This window comes from Mastacembelus armatus, chromosome 5 (genome assembly GCF_900324485.2).
Source record: "Mastacembelus armatus chromosome 5, fMasArm1.2, whole genome shotgun sequence".
In the NCBI taxonomy this organism is placed as follows: Eukaryota; Metazoa; Chordata; class Actinopteri; order Synbranchiformes; family Mastacembelidae; genus Mastacembelus; species Mastacembelus armatus.
The window spans coordinates 12,688,111-12,705,586 of record NC_046637.1 but is presented as its reverse complement, the minus strand read 5'-3'; the positions used below and the strand labels follow the sequence as shown (position 1 = coordinate 12,705,586).

General features: G+C 38.0%; 1 protein-coding gene across 1 annotated transcript; it reads left to right on the top strand.

Moving 5' to 3' along the window:
• The first annotated feature begins 5,465 nt into the window (after window positions 1-5,465).
• Window positions 5,466-17,254, top strand: LOC113130257 (myosin heavy chain, fast skeletal muscle-like). Its single transcript, XM_026306724.1, has 40 exons — window positions 5,466-5,605; window positions 6,079-6,294; window positions 6,558-6,701; window positions 6,779-6,935; window positions 7,032-7,059; window positions 7,145-7,256; window positions 7,464-7,556; window positions 7,652-7,715; window positions 7,823-7,921; window positions 8,008-8,111; window positions 8,600-8,738; window positions 8,855-8,973; window positions 9,158-9,307; window positions 9,420-9,590; window positions 9,673-9,979; window positions 10,376-10,446; window positions 10,592-10,679; window positions 10,870-10,987; window positions 11,063-11,186; window positions 11,284-11,420; window positions 11,533-11,788; window positions 11,886-12,128; window positions 12,221-12,397; window positions 12,473-12,618; window positions 12,845-12,935; window positions 13,047-13,436; window positions 13,566-13,692; window positions 13,778-13,896; window positions 14,007-14,203; window positions 14,302-14,485; window positions 14,561-14,726; window positions 15,029-15,153; window positions 15,257-15,565; window positions 15,661-15,864; window positions 15,952-16,077; window positions 16,170-16,340; window positions 16,432-16,536; window positions 16,717-16,812; window positions 16,896-17,027; window positions 17,125-17,254. Exons 2-40 carry the CDS (start codon window positions 6,091-6,093, stop codon window positions 17,140-17,142), a joined length of 5,811 nt encoding a protein of 1,936 aa, XP_026162509.1. The 5' UTR covers window positions 5,466-5,605; window positions 6,079-6,090; the 3' UTR covers window positions 17,143-17,254.
• Window positions 17,255-17,476: the final 222 nt, after the last annotated feature.

Here is a 17,476-nt window from a genome sequence, read left to right as displayed (position 1 = left end):
TGGGCCACCAAATATTTTTCACTTTTTTCTTTATGGTGTCCATCTGCATCATCAACCCTGACATTGTTTCAAACATCTCTTGAGCAATGCAGTTTTTAGTTGAAGTTAATTTAAGACCCCATTATGGTCTATTATGTTGTTGTGCAACTCTCCAAAGAAAGATGACACCTCAGATACCGTGAAAGTACGCACATGTAGTGTGATTCAGTTGCAATAAAAGGTGTAGCCTTTCTTTTAGTCTTACTACTTAAAACTAATATAGCATCCAGTTAACAAATGCCCAAGCTCTTACTATTTCAACTGTTCAAATGCAGTGAATGCTTTTTGTTAAATACATGTTAGATGTATTTCAGCATCCTGTTACTAAGCACTTCTGAACAATGTCCAGAATGTGAAATGTCTTAATCCTGGTTCAGACTATTATATCATAAACTTGTCAAGATCAATTTAGTTAGGTTCTGTATTGAGCTAAGTAGACAAGAGCAACACGTTTGTTCCTCTGCAGTTTGTGTGATGGATGCATGATGCATACTGTTTGATTGCTGTGCAGGTCTCTGACAATATGCTTAAACTGTAAGTATTTGAACAAATGTTCTACCGATGTGAGGTATGTGTACCGGTGAGGTTTCCACAGCTAGTATATTTTAGAAAATAAGAAAAAGCAATTAATCTTTCATAACTCTACTTGAGTGTGTTGTGCAGGTCACCAATAGTGATGCAAGATGACAATATATAAGCCAATGTACTTTGTGCATTTCAGTCTGAAAAATTAAAGACAACAAACAAATCACAGTAATTATAAATCTACACCAAGATAAACCAAGTTTACTACTAGTATTACAATGCTTTACTTTCTGAATTAGTTTTAATGTTTAAAAAATGGATCCACTGTTTAATCAAATAATTAAAATATATTCTTAGTCTGCATCTTATAGCCAGAATTATACCAATACGAATGCATTATCCTAACATCTATTTCATTGGAGATATTGTAAAATGATACAATATATACACATTTATAAAAGTATAAAATGTGAAAATTCTACATATTTAATTGGTTATGCTAAAGTACTATTCAAAATTAATGTCTATATTTATCAGAAATTGGGATTGTGTACCCCTGCCTTCCACCCGAGAGAGAGCTGGGATAGGCTCCAGCAGATCCCCGTGACCCTGAGCCAGGAAAAGCGGGTATAGAAAATGGATGGATGGATGGATGGATGATGCACTGAAAACCACTTAACAAGTGGATCTGTATATAGAGCTGTATATGTACTTGATGATTTCAAGAAATTTCAAGAGTGTATACTCAAAAGTGAGGTAAGAAGCTTTGTGTTGCATTTCATGAAATCAACATGACATCTTAAAATGTAAATACACAGTATGTATACATTGATTCCTCCTAAGTAACTCCTGCAGGTTCTCTACGTCTGATGTGAGAGCATGATCCTATCACAGACTGTTCATGAAATAATTAGGCAAGTATGGATTAATGAAAATGCTCTACTACAGGTATTCTTGGTTTGTGAGTTGCACATTTTTACCAACCTTTTATATTTGGAAGCAAATTCTTATCTGAGGTAATTGGGTGATATACTAAGTTAGGCGTACATCTGTCCTAAGATAATTCAAATATTTTAAACATAGGACTACAACACAAAAGACATAGGGCTTTTGATTACTGTTTGACTTAAATATATTTTTATATTAAAACTGTTATAACTGCATTTTAATCATAACTAAATTAAAATGACTATTATTCTTATGCTTATAATTCATAGACATATCAAACAATATGAGTTGGTTGTCTCTGAGTAGTTAGTCACATTTGTGGCTATGTTCAAAGTTTTTAAAGAACACTGAATTTCTTTTGCACGTTTTCTATATTTACTACATTTACTAGTAGATTCATTGTTTGTGTTTGTAATTCTGGTAATTTCTTAACCTACAGAATGTGGTTCTCTACACTAATATACAAAGAAGCATTGTCCACTTCACTTCATTTCACATGCTTGTCAGTTTCTGAACTAATCTTCCCATATGACTGTATTCCCAATATTTTTCTTTTTCATCTAAAAATACTTTTAATGACAGAAGACTGGCAGTCAAATTATTCATTCATACACACCAAAGCAAACAGAATTTCAAAGCTTTTTTGAGAATTGTATTATATATTCAATTCAATTCAATTCAATTTTATTTGTATAGCGCCAAATCACAATACAATCATCTCAAGGCACTTGAGAAAAAACAAAAAATCCCAACAAATCCCTTATGAGCAAGCATAAGGTGTCAGTGGAGAGGAAAAACTCCCTTTAACAGAAGAAAAAACCTCTAGCAGAACCAGGCTCAGTTTGGGCGGCCATCTGCCTATTCCTAAACGTTTCTTCTTTCTCCTAGAAGACTACCGTGTACATGGTATTTAACAAGGTAATAATGTGGGAACAAAAGAGTTTTAAAACTATTATCTTCTATTTAATCCTTAAACAAAAAGGAGCACTCATCCTATTTTATTCACGGAGTTTAGGAGGAGAACAAACAGCTTGGAAACAGTTGAATGTCTTCTTTGGTTGGAGTAGCTTTCCAAAATATGAAAGAGTAAATGAACATTTAGGATGACACAATAGGCTAATTAAATATGCAACTGAGATGCATTACAGGAAAGGTAGGAAACAGTTTGTGGAGCTTTACCAATATCAGGGACTAAAAGTCCGGATATTTTGCAATACAAAATCACTGAAGTAGCCCTTTAGCAAAAAAACACAATTGCCATGCTTACTTCTGGCCTTTTGGGATTGATGCCCTAGTGAATTCATTAATGAATATTTTAGTTTCTGTGCTGGATGCACTAGATCAGTCGCATACAGTATGTGATACATAAACGACTTATATCTTAAATCTGTGGCTAAGAATACTGGTTTCACTTTGATTGCACTTTTTAAAAAGAACTCCCAATATTTATTAAAATACACTTACACTTCAGTTCATCAGTGTACAAGAAAAACAACACAACACTGTACAATACATATAAGCAATCACTATGATTAGCCATTTAGGAGGGTACTGTATATCATTGAAATTAGTATCATTTGGACATGTCCAGACTCACTGCATTCTAACACTGAGCAAAAAGCACAGGGAAAATCACACAATGGCCTGATTGGCAAAGGCTTTGGTATATATACTAAATGCTGTAAAGATGAATTTGTAGATCTAGATATATAGACACATTCTGATAGACTGCCCAGGGTGTTTCCCTACCTTCTGTCCAGTACACTGTGACTCTGAATAGAAACATTCAGAAACAAAGTAGAAAAGACAAATAATAAAAAAAATAATCTAAATAGGTTTCATCTAAATTGATACATTTTTGTATCAATAATCAAAATATTTTACACTAATAAACAGGCATTAACTCCCACACTCATTTGTTGACATACTGCAATGTTGAGAGACTAGAGGACAATAATGGTTGAGGAGTTGGTAACATAAGCAGATGTTTGCACCTTTGCAACTTGAGGCTGCCTCTGGTGTTCATAGGATGCCAGTGACTCCACTTACTGACACAAATACATTCTTGTGACGGTCATTAACGCCGCCAGGAACTTACAACACCCTGAGCCATCATTATTAAAGAAATCATACTGTAAAGAAATGTTTTTTTTCAAGTAACTGAACAAAGTTTTGAATCAGCTAAAAATCCATGATAACCAAAAATCTTAAATCTTTCTTTTAAAGCAACTGGTTCTTAGTGCAGTATTTGAGTAAAACTTAATATGAGTATTCACTGAAAGACTGCAAGACAGCGTCATTGGAGAGCAGCAGTAACACTAGAAAGAAAAACCATTCTCGATGTTGCTGTAGACCTTACATGACGGCGTTGATGTTCCTGTTTTCATTTTTTACTTTACTTTCTAAAACACCTGAGAGTACCATTACAGTAAGACTTCTATGAAATAAAATTACACCCAACCCTTTCTGCAAAAATGTACTAGATAACACTGCATCATCACAATTACAAAACTGTTTGAAATACACTTACACTTGATGTACTTACAATGTTAAACATGGATGCTACTGTTACTGTAAATGCAGACTGGAATGTTACTCAATCCTCACATTGGATTATTATTCAAGCCAAGTTATGGCTGCTTGACAAATGTAGAAACGACAGACGGAGATCAAAAGCCATAAAAACACAATAAGCCTCTTGGGCATGTGGCATTTGGTTTGAACATCAACACAAGCCTGGTGCTATATTTGAGTTTTGCCCTAATAAGACAGAAGATTTCAGAGCAGGTATCGTGTAACGCAGTTCATTGAAGACAGAGGCTCGTTATATCTTGTGGGTAACCACTTTAGAATTTCTTCTTCTTATTCACTGCCGCAAGTAGATCGTCTTCCTGATGGAAACAGTAGCTACTGGCTGTCTACCCACACTTTTAAATTGTGCTGCCTGTGTCATATTTGGCAACAAAGCCTGGTACACAAGTACACTGCAATCTATGAGAACATCTTCTATCCCACACTAAAGTCATTTAATAAACAAAGCTGCTTAGAATTGAATGGCCTAAACAATGTGAAGTGAAACTGCTGAACACAAAAATCCTTCATGGAAAGGTTATTAGTAAATCATAAAGGAAGCAGAACTGGGAGCAACCTTTTAGTTGCTCCATATTTAGGGATTGTCTCAGCCTCCCTTGTGTATCTCTTAGGAGCAAGAATAAGAACAGCTGTTGGCACCGTTGTGATAAATCCCCTGGCAAACTCTCCTATTCTTTAAAGCTCATTGGCACTCATTTCATTTTTTAATCATTTCTGACTTGTATGGACTTTGAAACAGTATATCAGTGACTTTTTAAAGCTTCTCCAAAACATAGCAGAGGACTACTCTTGTGCCAGGGAGAATTAAAAAGATGTATTAGTCACACCTTTGGACTGTCTGTAACGACTGACTTAACATTGAGCAAGAAGAACATCTGTACTCTAGTTTCAAACAAAGGAGCATCCACATGCAGAACAAAATTTACATCTGCATGATACAATAGCATGTATTAGACTGTGTGTAGCTACAGAGCTCAAAGTCTTGTTCCCTACTTTACATTTTCTGACAATTATTAAGACAATGATTAATTACAGCCTAATTTTTTTGTTGATAATCACACTATGAATAATATTTTGTAAGTGTTGTTCTTGGATTGTCAATGATCTGACATGTAAGAAATCTTAGAAACTGTGATAACAAGAGGTAAAACTACTGCAGAAGCATAATGCCAAGCCACATGACCAAATACAGCAAGACACGTGTGATAGGCTCCCATCCTTCTGTATATAAAGAGCAGCAAACCTCCACCAAAGACAGCCTCCTAGCAAAGGTAAGTTTCTTGGTTCAGTGGCTCAGATATGATATTATTAGGTATCACTTGGATCAAGTCAATATAAGTTTTAAATACAAAAGAGTTAGTTAGTTAGTTTAGTTTCAGGTTAGTTTAAAATAAAGTGTTCATTTGGAAGTTGCCATTGTGAACCTCACATTTGTGTTCTGTTTTTCAGAAATCTGCACTGAAGTCTGCCAGAAAAAACCCTGCTCTCCTGGTGTGCTGAGGTAAATAAAGCTATTGCACATATTTGGCTGGGAGAATAATTCTATGAAAGATATGGTAAAATTACAGGTGCATACTATGTAAAGGGTGTCCCCTATGAACATCACAATTTTCTGGTGGTTACCCAATTTCTGGGATGCCTGTAGCTACTGTACTGTATTGTATTTCAACCATCTTAGGGGTAGAACATTCAGTGACTCCATAACTAGTAGACATTGTAGAATTCACTACTTTACTACCATTTAGCCACACTGCTAGTATTTTGAGCAGCTATTGTTTTGTTTCCTCATTTACAGTAAAGTGTCATCCTGAGTACAGACGCAGAGATGTTCTTGATTAAGTGTAATATTGATTAGAAAATAAAAACAGAGCAGTTTGTTTTTTCAGCAGTAAGGCACCATCATGAGTGAAGACGTCAAGCAGAGATGAAATAATGACTGAAATTATTCACAATCTTCTTTTTACTTACTTGCAGTAAAGTGTCACCATGAGTACAGACGCGGAGATGGAGTGTTTTGGCCCGGCGGCCATCTTCCTCCGGAAACCAGAAAGAGAGAGAATTGAAGCTCAAAACACTCCCTTTGATGCTAAGACAGCTTACTTCGTGACTGAGCCCAATGAGATGTACCTCAAGGGGAAACTCATTAAGAAAGAGGGTGGGAAAGCCACTGTGGAGACTCTCTGTGGAAAGGTAAGTGTAGGGTACTGGAATTAAACAAAAAATGCAGCTTTGCTATGTCAGCTTCCCGGCAGTTCTAATTTTACAGTGAAACAGCTGTAGGCAGATGTAAAGTTGTGAGTGAAAGCTAAACTAAACTGATTTTGAATTGATTTAATTGCCCAACAATTGTTTTATTTATTTATTTGTTTTTTGTAAAATTTAATTCTGAATTGTGACCATCTAGTGTCTAATGTTATGACTGACATCCTCTGTCTTTTCTGTCCCTTTAACAGACTCTCACTGTAAAAGAAGATGAAGTCTTTCCCATGAACCCTCCAAAGTTTGATAAGATTGAGGACATGGCCATGATGACCCACCTCAGTGAACCTTCTGTGCTGTATAACCTCAAAGAGCGCTATGCAGCATGGATGATCTACGTGAGTTTGAACTAATAGACACGAGTAGATGAAAATACAGGAAGATGTATCAGTAACAATCCCCCCTGCCTCCACAGACCTACTCAGGCCTGTTTTGTGTCACTGTGAACCCCTACAAGTGGCTCCCAGTGTATGATGCAGTGGTTGTAGCAGGATACAGAGGCAAAAAGAGGGTTGAGGCTCCACCTCACATCTTCTCCATCTCTGATAATGCCTATCAGTTCATGCTCCAAGGTATCAATCATTGTGTAGCGACTACTTATCCAGAAATACAGCAACTTTAGGAGAAGTAAACTTGTAACTGTTGTATGCCATTTTAATATCTTACAGACAGAGAAAATCAGTCAATCCTGATTACGTAAGTACTAAAATGTTTAATATAATTTATAAATGTTGGCATCAATCATTTTCAATAATATTTGCAAACAAACCCCCAAACACAGTGGAGAATCTGGTGCAGGAAAGACTGTCAACACTAAGCGTGTCATCCAGTACTTTGCAACAATTGCAGTGGCTGGAGGAAAAAAATCAGAGCCAGTTCCTGGAAAAATGCAGGTAGGAGAAGTTATACAATATTAATATGAAATTTAAAATTAAAATACGCTGCATACTTGTCTTTTATTTCTGTAAAGCACTTTGAATTACTAGTAAGTAGTAGTAATTACAATTGTATGAATTGTGCTATAGAAATAAACTTGCCTTGCCTTGCCTTGCCCTGTCCGACCTTACTGTCAGACTGACAAAATTAATGCTTTTCTTTAGGGGTCACTGGAAGATCAAATCATTGCAGCAAACCCACTGTTGGAAGCTTATGGTAATGCCAAAACTGTGAGGAATGACAACTCGTCACGTTTTGTAAGTTTTCTGATTTGAAATTGTTTCCTATGTTGTGACAAAAATCTTTCTCATGAGGAGAGTTTTACCTTAAATATCAAACTATTTCTTCATAGGGTAAATTTATCAGAATTCACTTTGGATCCACTGGAAAGCTGGCTTCAGCTGATATTGAAACATGTAAGAATTTTGTGAAACTCATTGTACACAATGATTGTCTGCTATACTGTTAATTCTGAGCTTCAGTAGAGACTTTCCTTCAATTTGAGCAACTGTTTTCCATACAGATCTGCTAGAGAAGTCTCGAGTGACCTTCCAGCTATCTGCTGAGAGGAGCTACCATATCTTCTATCAGCTTGCCACAGGCCACAAACCTGAGCTGATAGGTGAGAGATTGGTGAATATCTTCATCAGTTATTGTAAAGCAAAAACACCAATGGCTTATTATGTATGTATTCCTTCTTTTCTTCAGAGGCTCTGCTGATCACCACAAATCCATATGACTTTCCTATGATTAGCCACGGTGAGATCACGGTCAAGAGTATCAATGATATTGAAGAATTCATCGCTACTGATGTAAGGACAACTTTATTTAATAATAGCATTTACTGCATTAAAAATATCATGATCACTTTTATGATTCTGAGGACTTGATTAAACTCTACTGTATTTAGTAATAGGCCTGGTAGTGTTGTCTTGGTTGCATTATATAGAGTTGTTTCTAATTTCCTCCAACATTAAGTTAGGGGGGAAAAAGAAATTTTGCTCAATTTGAAATGCCTTTAACAAGAAACATCAGCTGTGTTGTATAGGATTACATTGACTTAAATGCTAGTAGAAAAAGCATTACAGGTGATGAATATTCTAAAATGTATTAGCACCCTGCATAGAGGATTTATAGAAAAACCCAAATATTTTCGCTTTTACCATAGGTTTACTGTTTTAACTCTTTAAACCAAGTAAACTGTATTACAAATGTGAAGTTGATAAACATTTGGGGAGACAGGATAGCAATAACAGGAATAAGATACCTCTGTCTTTAAACCATTTTCTTAATGTCACAGACCGCCATTGACATCCTGGGCTTCACTGCAGAAGAGAAGGCCAGCATGTACAAGCTGACTGGAGCTGTAATGCATCATGGAAACATGAAGTTCAAGCAGAAGCAGCGTGAAGAGCAGGCTGAGCCTGATGGCACTGAAGGTATAAAATCCACACACCTTGATTTCGAACAGTGCAACACAGTGCTTTTACCACTTAATATTAAGATTTAATATTAATGGCTTCAACAACAACTATCTGTGTTCTTGTTAATTTAGTGGCAGATAAAATCGCCTACCTCATGGGTCTCAACTCTGCTGATTTGCTAAAAGCACTGTGCTACCCCAGAGTGAAGGTTGGGAATGAGTATGTGACCAAAGGTCAAACTGTCCCTCAGGTACAGGAAACAAGAACACAAAAAGCAAATTCATATGAGACACACTGACATACTGATAACATTGTTCATGCTTAAGGTTCACAAAGTCTGTATGCCTGTATGCTACTTTGCTTCATTTATTCTCTAGACTTAGACATTTTTATCACATCATGGTTAATTATGTATCATTCATTTGTAAAATCAGGTCAACAATTCAGTCATGGCTCTTTCCAAGGCTGTCTATGAGAAGATGTTCTTATGGATGGTTGTCAGAATCAATGAGATGTTGGATACCAAGCAGCCCCGAAGCTTTTTCATTGGTGTCCTGGATATTGCTGGGTTTGAAATTTTTGATGTAAGTATTTTCAGAAACTGTGTCACTATCAAATCTAACAGTGTGAATGCTTTTATATTCAGTTAGAGTTAGTTAAGCCCCTTATTGACCTTTGATGTCTTAATTTCTTTAGTTCAACAGCTTGGAGCAGCTTTGCATCAACTTCACCAATGAAAAACTGCAGCAGTTTTTCAACCACCATATGTTTGTCCTGGAGCAAGAGGAGTACAAGAAAGAGGGAATTGAATGGGAGTTCATTGACTTTGGTATGGACTTGGCTGCCTGCATTGAGCTGATTGAGAAGGTGAGCCACATGCTGTATATTCACAATACAGAAAATTGTGTTAGGACTTCAAAGATTTTACACATTAATTTCATCATGACAGCCAATGGGCATCTTCTCCATCCTTGAAGAGGAGTGCATGTTCCCCAAGGCAACAGACATGACCTTCAAGAACAAAATGTATGACCAGCATCTTGGTAAAAGTGCCCCATTCCAGAAACCAAAACCTACCAAAGGCAAAGCTGAGGCCCATTTCTCCCTCATGCACTATGCTGGTACTGTGGACTACAATGTCAATGGCTGGCTGGACAAGAACAAAGACCCCCTAAACGACTCAGCAGTACAGCTTTACCAGAAATCTTCAGCAAAACTGCTGGCCATGCTGTTTGCATCACATGCATCAGCAGAAGGTAAATATTCTATTTTGAAGAAGAAAATGAGTAGGTATTGATAAAGCTTTAAGTACTGCTGTCTAGCATTTATAAATGACTAATAATTTAATAAATATTTAACACATTGTAATGTAATGTAGTTGTAATCCTTTATAAGGGTTTTTGCATTCAGAAAACAACACTTTCTGTGGGTAGCAGTAACTGGAGGTTGGTATAAAAACAGATATTGATTGATAATATCATGAAATTAATAGTTATAAAAATTAATCTTACAGTGCTATTAAAGGGGGGAGTAGTATTGATAATGTGTTTGTCTTCTGATTTCTATGTAGCTAAAGTAACATAACAGTGGAAATAAAAGTTTGTGATAATTTTATTCAGCCGCATAATAATATTGTTGTGTTCATGTTACAGCTGAGGGTGGTGGCAAAAAAGCTGGCAAGAAAAAGGGTGGATCTTTTCAGACAGTATCTGCACTGTTCAGGGTAAATATCACAAACAACTGCCTCACCACATAACTACAGTCCACACTCCATTCTACTGCCAAACAATACTTAATGTACTATTCATGAAAGCAGACCATTTTGACATTTCTTCATCCATTTTATCAATTTTTTTTTCCATAAACAGGAAAACTTGGGCAAGCTGATGACCAACTTGAGGAGCACTCACCCACACTTTGTGCGCTGTCTCATTCCAAATGAAACAAAAACGCCAGGTACATCCCAGAAAAGTCCTGATTGTGAATAAAAGCTGTCTGTCCCTCACTTCTTAGCTTAAAGCAGGGCAATGTCTGTAGCGGTTACATATGGTCACATTAAACAAGATCATTGACAAACCATCTAAACAACTCCACTGTGCAGGGAGATTCATGTTTATGACACTGGTTGTCTCTGTTAATGTTTAAGGTCTTATGGAGAACCATTTGGTCATCCACCAGCTAAGGTGTAATGGTGTGCTGGAAGGTATCAGAATCTGTAGGAAAGGTTTCCCCAGCAGAATTCTCTATGGTGACTTCAAGCAGAGGTAATTATTAAAATAGGCTGTATTTTTTACATATTATGATAATTTACTCATCAGTTATTCATTTTCTCCACTCAGATACAAAGTACTGAACGCCAGTGTGATCCCAGAGGGGCAATTCATTGACAACAAAAAGGCCTCAGAGAAACTCTTGAGCTCTATTGATGTGGACCATACCCAGTACAAATTTGGACATACAAAGGTAATCTGGTTGTCTCTCTAGCTGGCTGTTTTTTTAACTGCTTACCTCAGTACTGCAGGTAAGCAGACCAATTCATGTAAGCTATCACTTTTTTTAGGTGTTCTTCAAAGCTGGTTTGCTGGGTCTCCTGGAGGAGATGAGAGATGACAAACTCGCTATCCTGGTCACAATGACTCAGGCTCTCTGCAGAGGATTCCTCATGAGACGTGAATTTCAGAAGATGATGGAAAGGAGGTGATGTATTGTCTGTTATTGATGCTGTTTATATTTTAAAACATGTTTTTAAAGGCTCTAAGTTGTTTCATATAATAAACATTTCCTACCATTTTTTCTTTGTTTTCATCAGAGAGGCAATTTACTCTCTCCAGTATAACATCCGCTCATTCATGAATGTCAAAACCTGGCCATGGATGAAGTTGTACTTCAAGATTAAGCCTCTACTGAAGAGTGCAGAGACTGAGAAAGAGATGGCCCAGATGAAAGAGGACTTTGAAAAGACCAAAGAGGAGCTAGCAAAGGCTCTAGCTAAGAAGAAAGAATTGGAGGAGAAGATGGTCAGTCTCCTGCAAGAGAAGAATGACCTCCAGCTGCAAATTCAGTCTGTACGTTAAGTGAAAAAGGGGAATTTGTATTTCAGTGATTCTAGTTTTTACAATGTGTGTCTGTGAATTATTTTGATTTGTGTTGTTGCTTTTCTAGGAGGGTGAAAACCTTGCTGATGCTGAGGAAAGGTGCGAAGGGCTCATTAAAGCAAAAATCCAGCTCGAGGCCAAACTCAAAGAGACGTCTGAGAGACTGGAGGATGAGGAGGAAATCAATGCTGAGCTGACTGCAAAGAAGAGGAAGTTGGAGGACGAGTGCTCTGAGTTGAAGAAAGACATTGATGACTTGGAGCTCACCCTGGCCAAAGTGGAAAAGGAGAAACATGCCACTGAGAACAAGGTTGGTATATTTTTCAAAAGCCCTCAAAATGTGCGCTTTGCATGTGTATGTTCACAACTTTTAAAATGATTTTCACAATATTGCAAATACAGGTTAAAAACCTGGTTGAGGAAATGGCCTCTCAAGATGAGGCCATTGCCAAGTTGACCAAAGAGAAGAAAGCCCTCCAAGAGGCCCATCAGCAGACTCTTGATGATCTTCAGGCAGAGGAAGACAAAGTCAATACTCTGACAAAGGCCAAGACCAAGCTGGAGCAGCAAGTGGATGATGTGAGTGATTAGAGACTGATTTCACTACTTCTGAAATGTGAAAACAAAAATAATGCCTCATGTTGGTCAAAACAGCTTGAAGGTTCCCTGGAGCAAGAAAAAAAGCTTCGTATGGATCTTGAGAGAGCCAAGAGGAAGCTTGAAGGAGACCTGAAACTGGCCCATGAAACTATCATGGATCTAGAGAATGACAAGCAGCAGTCTGAGGAGAAAATAAAGAAGTGAGTGAATCAGTTTAAAGTGTGCATTCATATGTGATCAAGTTGTGTTAGTCCAAATATTCCCAAACTTTGATTTCTTTATTAAAAAGCAGATTGTGGGTCTATAATGTGGGTCAAATTTTTAGAATGTCAAGAAACAAAAATTTGTATAAAAAATCTTGTTTCCTTGCTTCCAGAAAAAAAGACTTTCTATAATGAATATGAATTACTTCTCTTATCTGCATAGGAAGGACTTTGAAACAAGCCAGCTTCTTAGTAAGATCGAGGATGAGCAATCACTATGTGCTCAGCTTCAAAAGAAGATCAAAGAACTTCAGGTTTGTTCAGTAAATAGCCTGGATAACTTGGGTGTGCTTGGTTTGTAAAAAGAATTATATCAAAAAGTAGCTTGGCTGTTTATCTGTTGTTTATACACTTTAAAATATCAGGCTCGCATTGAGGAGTTGGAGGAGGAGATTGAGGCTGAGCGGGCTGCTCGGGCGAAGGTGGAGAAGCAGAGGTCTGATCTCTCCAGGGAACTTGAGGAGATCAGTGAGAGGCTCGAAGAAGCTGGTGGTGCAACCGCTGTTCAGATTGAGATGAACAAAAAGCGCGAGGCTGAGTTTCAGAAGCTGCGTCGTGATCTCGAAGAATCCACCCTGCAGCATGAGGCCACTGCTGCAGCTCTCCGCAAGAAGCAGGCTGACAGTGTGGCAGAGCTGGGAGAACAAATTGATAACCTCCAGAGAGTCAAACAGAAGCTGGAGAAAGAGAAAAGTGAATTCAAGATGGAGATTGATGACCTCTCAAGCAACATGGAGGCTGTTGCAAAAGCAAAGGTAAAATAAAACATTTCACATGCATCTGACTCAACAGCAACACATACTCTACTAGACTTCTGCTTTTATTGGGCTATTACTGAATTAAACTCTTGCAAAACTATAGATCATAACTTCTGTTATTTTAAGGCCAATCTGGAGAAAATGTGTCGTACTCTGGAGGATCAATTGAGTGAGCTGAAGACCAAAAATGATGAACATGTACGACAACTGAATGATATTGGGGTACAAAGGGCAAGATTACAAACAGAGAATGGTGAGAAAAACATACTGCGTATATGGTTTTAAGAATTTTAATCAGGTACATTACCTACAAAATGTCCATTTTGCACTTGGTTTAGGTGAAATCAGTCGCCAGCTGGAGGAGAAAGAAGCCCTTATTTCTCAGCTCACAAGGAGCAAACAGGCTTATACCCAGCAGATTGAAGAGCTCAAGAGACATATTGAAGAGGAAGTTAAAGTATATACACACTAAGAACACTGACACAGCAATGCAGTCTTACATGTTTAAACTGTTTGAAGCTTGAAATTACACTAATTAATAAAAAATTGCTTCCCTTTTATCGTAAGGCCAAAAACGCCCTGGCTCATGCAGTTCAGTCAGCTCGTCATGACTGTGACCTTCTCAGAGAGCAGTATGAGGAGGAGCAGGAAGCCAAGGCTGAGCTGCAGCGTGCATTGTCCAAGGCCAACAGCGAAGTGGCTCAGTGGAGAACCAAATATGAGACTGATGCCATTCAGCGCACTGAGGAGCTGGAGGAGGCAAAGTAATGGACTGACCTGAAATCACAGTTTTTACCTATAAATTGTAATGTAAGTCAGAAGGTAAATTGTTATAAAACTTATTTACTGACTCTTTCAACAGGAAGAAACTTGCCCAGCGTCTACAGGATGCAGAGGAATCCATCGAGGCTGTGAATGCAAAATGCGCCTCTCTGGAAAAGACAAAACAAAGATTGCATGGTGAAGTGGAGGACCTGATGATTGATGTGGAGAGAGCTAATGCTCTGGCTGCTAACCTCGACAAGAAGCAAAGGAACTTTGACAAGGTAAACTGGATTTTTTTCTGCCTGTAAATGACACAATCATAAATTACTGATAAATGTGGATTTTCATGTTTGCAGGTGCTTGCAGAGTGGAAGCAAAAGTATGAGGAAAGCCAGGCAGAGCTGGAGGGAGCTCAAAAAGAAGCTCGTTCACTCAGCACAGAGATGTTCAAGTTGAAAAATTCATATGAAGAAGCTCTTGACCACCTGGAGACCCTGAAGAGGGAGAACAAAAATCTACAACGTATGTGCAGTTTTAAAAAAGCAAAATATTGAGACAGACAATAATAAGATCAGACCAATTGACATTGGTCTTATTGTGCTGAGTTTTACAGATTTTAGAGCCAATTTCCATTTGTCTACTACCCTTTCAGAAAGCTGTGCCATATGATTTGTACATAAGGACAAGTTAAGGAGAGTGTACCCCCTTGTGGGCCAGGAGGCCATGTATATGAAATATGATTTCAAACTAACTTCAACTGTAATGTAGTATATACAATTCATGAACTTAAAATTCACATAACTTATGTCATTTGATTTTTTAAGAGGAGATCTCTGATCTCACTGAACAAATTGGGGAGAGTGGAAAAACCATTCATGAACTGGAGAAAGGGAAAAAGACTGTAGAGACAGAGAAGTCTGAACTTCAAACTTCCCTTGAGGAGGCAGAGGTACTGTCTGACAAAATATGCCTGTTAAACGCGCTGTACTGCTAAATATATATATACTGATATACAGATAGTTTTATATATGTATATATTCTTTGTTGTCAAGGCTACCCTGGAGCATGAGGAATCCAAGATTCTCCGCATTCAGCTTGAACTCACCCAAGTCAAGAGTGAAATTGACAGAAAGTTGGCAGAGAAGGATGAGGAGATGGAGCAGATCAAGAGGAACAGCCAGAGAGTGATCGAGTCCATGCAGACCACTCTGGATGCTGAGGTCAGGAGCAGGAACGATGCCCTGAGAATCAAGAAGAAGATGGAGGGAGACCTTAATGAGATGGAGATTCAGCTGAGCCATGCTAATCGCCAAGCAGCCGAAGCCCAGAAACAGCTGAGGAATGTGCAGGGACAGCTTAAGGTAACGCGGAAATATAAACAAAGTTACTTATTTACTTTAAAGATTTCATTTTTAGATTGCCTCACAGTTTTTAAAAAAATATATTTTTCATTTAGGATGCCCAGCTGCACCTTGATGACGCTATTAGAGGTCAAGAGGAAATGAAAGAGCAGGTTGCCATGGTAGAGCGCAGGAACAACCTGATGCTGGCTGAGATCGAGGAGCTGAGGGCTGTACTGGAGCAAACGGAGAGAAGCCGCAAAGTGGCTGAACAGGAGCTGATTGATGCCAGCGAGCGTGTGGGGCTGCTGCACTCCCAGGTAAATAAATGAATACATCAATAAAATGTAGTCACGTAACAAAGTAAAACACCTGTACATGAGTACACCAAACTATTATTTGTTCAGAATACTAGCCTTATCAACACCAAGAAGAAGCTGGAGGCTGACCTTATTCAGATCCAAGGTGAAGTTGAAGATGCTGTCCAGGAAGCAAGAAATGCTGACGAAAAGGCCAAGAAGGCCATTACTGATGTGAGTCATTCTGATGCAATTCTACCTAGTAGCTATTTTTACAAATACCACAGTTATAGCGATCTGACGATACCAATTATTCAAAATGTCAGGCTGCCATGATGGCAGAAGAGCTGAAGAAGGAACAGGATACCAGTGCTCATTTGGAGAGGATGAAGAAGAACCTGGAGGTAACAGTGAAAGACCTGCAGCACCGTCTGGATGAGGCTGAGAATCTGGCCATGAAGGGTGGAAAGAAGCAGCTCCAGAAACTGGAAGCTAGGGTAACTGTCACAAAAATCAACCTATTTATATTTCCTATAATCCAAGAAAATATTTAGTATTTTAAAATGAATGTATTCTTCATCACCCTAGGTTCGTGAATTGGAGGGTGAATTTGATGCTGAACAGAAACGTAGTGCTGATGCCATCAAGGGCGTGCGAAAATATGAGAGAAGAGTAAAGGAGCTCACCTATCAGGTGATTTGCTAGCTATATTTTGAATACTTAAAGTACTATAATTATTACTATTACTACTGCTACTAATAATAATAACAACAACAACAACAATAATAACATAGTCATAATCATAATCCTCATTATCATCATCGTAGGCTTAGGTTTGTCTCACTATGTCCTATCATTTCTAATTTACAACAGACGGAGGAGGACAAGAAGAATGTTGCTAGACTTCAAGATCTGGTGGACAAGCTGCAGCTCAAAGTGAAATCCTACAAGCGACAGGCTGAGGAGGCTGTGAGTACACTTTATTCTCACAATAAACTTAATAAAATATCAGTCACTCTGCAGGTTTTGACTTACACATCGATATTATACAGGAGGAGCAGGCCAACACTCACCTGACCAGGTATAGGAAGGTTCAACACGAGATGGAAGAGGCTCAGGAGCGTGCTGACATCGCTGAGTCCCAGGTCAACAAGTTGAGGGCAAAAAGCCGTGAAATTTCCAAGGTAAAATTAAGGACTTTAGACAAAATCTGCAGAAATGTTCATCTTACAAATTTGTGACTGGGCAAATGTTTTACATGTCATTTTTCTGTCATTTCAGACCAAGGAAGCAGAGTAATATGGATGAACTCAAGGTTTCACAGTAACAAGAAGTCATATAATATGAACATCTTGTTACTTGCTTCCTTTAGTATATTAAACATCCCATGACACTAAGTCAATAATCATCATTCTGTGCCTGTCCCTTTATTTTTGAATGACTGTTTTACTGATATTTCAAGTCTTCAGGGATTTAGACTATGTCTCATACGTAAGGTGCTTCAGTGCAGTTAGATACACAAGTCATAGAATCAAATATACATTTCAAATATAGTACAGACCACAGATCGACAGTGTGCCCTCTAGTCCCAAGTCAGGTCAAGGACAATCGTACAGAACCCAACATATTCAGG

Excerpts from the sequence above, each read along its gene's own strand:
- LOC113130257 (XM_026306724.1), top strand. The coding sequence starts at position 6,091 with ATGAGTACAGACGCGGAGATGGAGTGTTTTGGCCCGGCGGCCATCTTC. Across the intron at positions 8,974-9,157 it reads AAGGTCAAACTGTCCCTCAG|GTCAACAATTCAGTCATGGC; the intron begins GTACAGGAAACA and ends TTGTAAAATCAG. Across the intron at positions 15,865-15,951 it reads TGGGGCTGCTGCACTCCCAG|AATACTAGCCTTATCAACAC; the intron begins GTAAATAAATGA and ends TTATTTGTTCAG.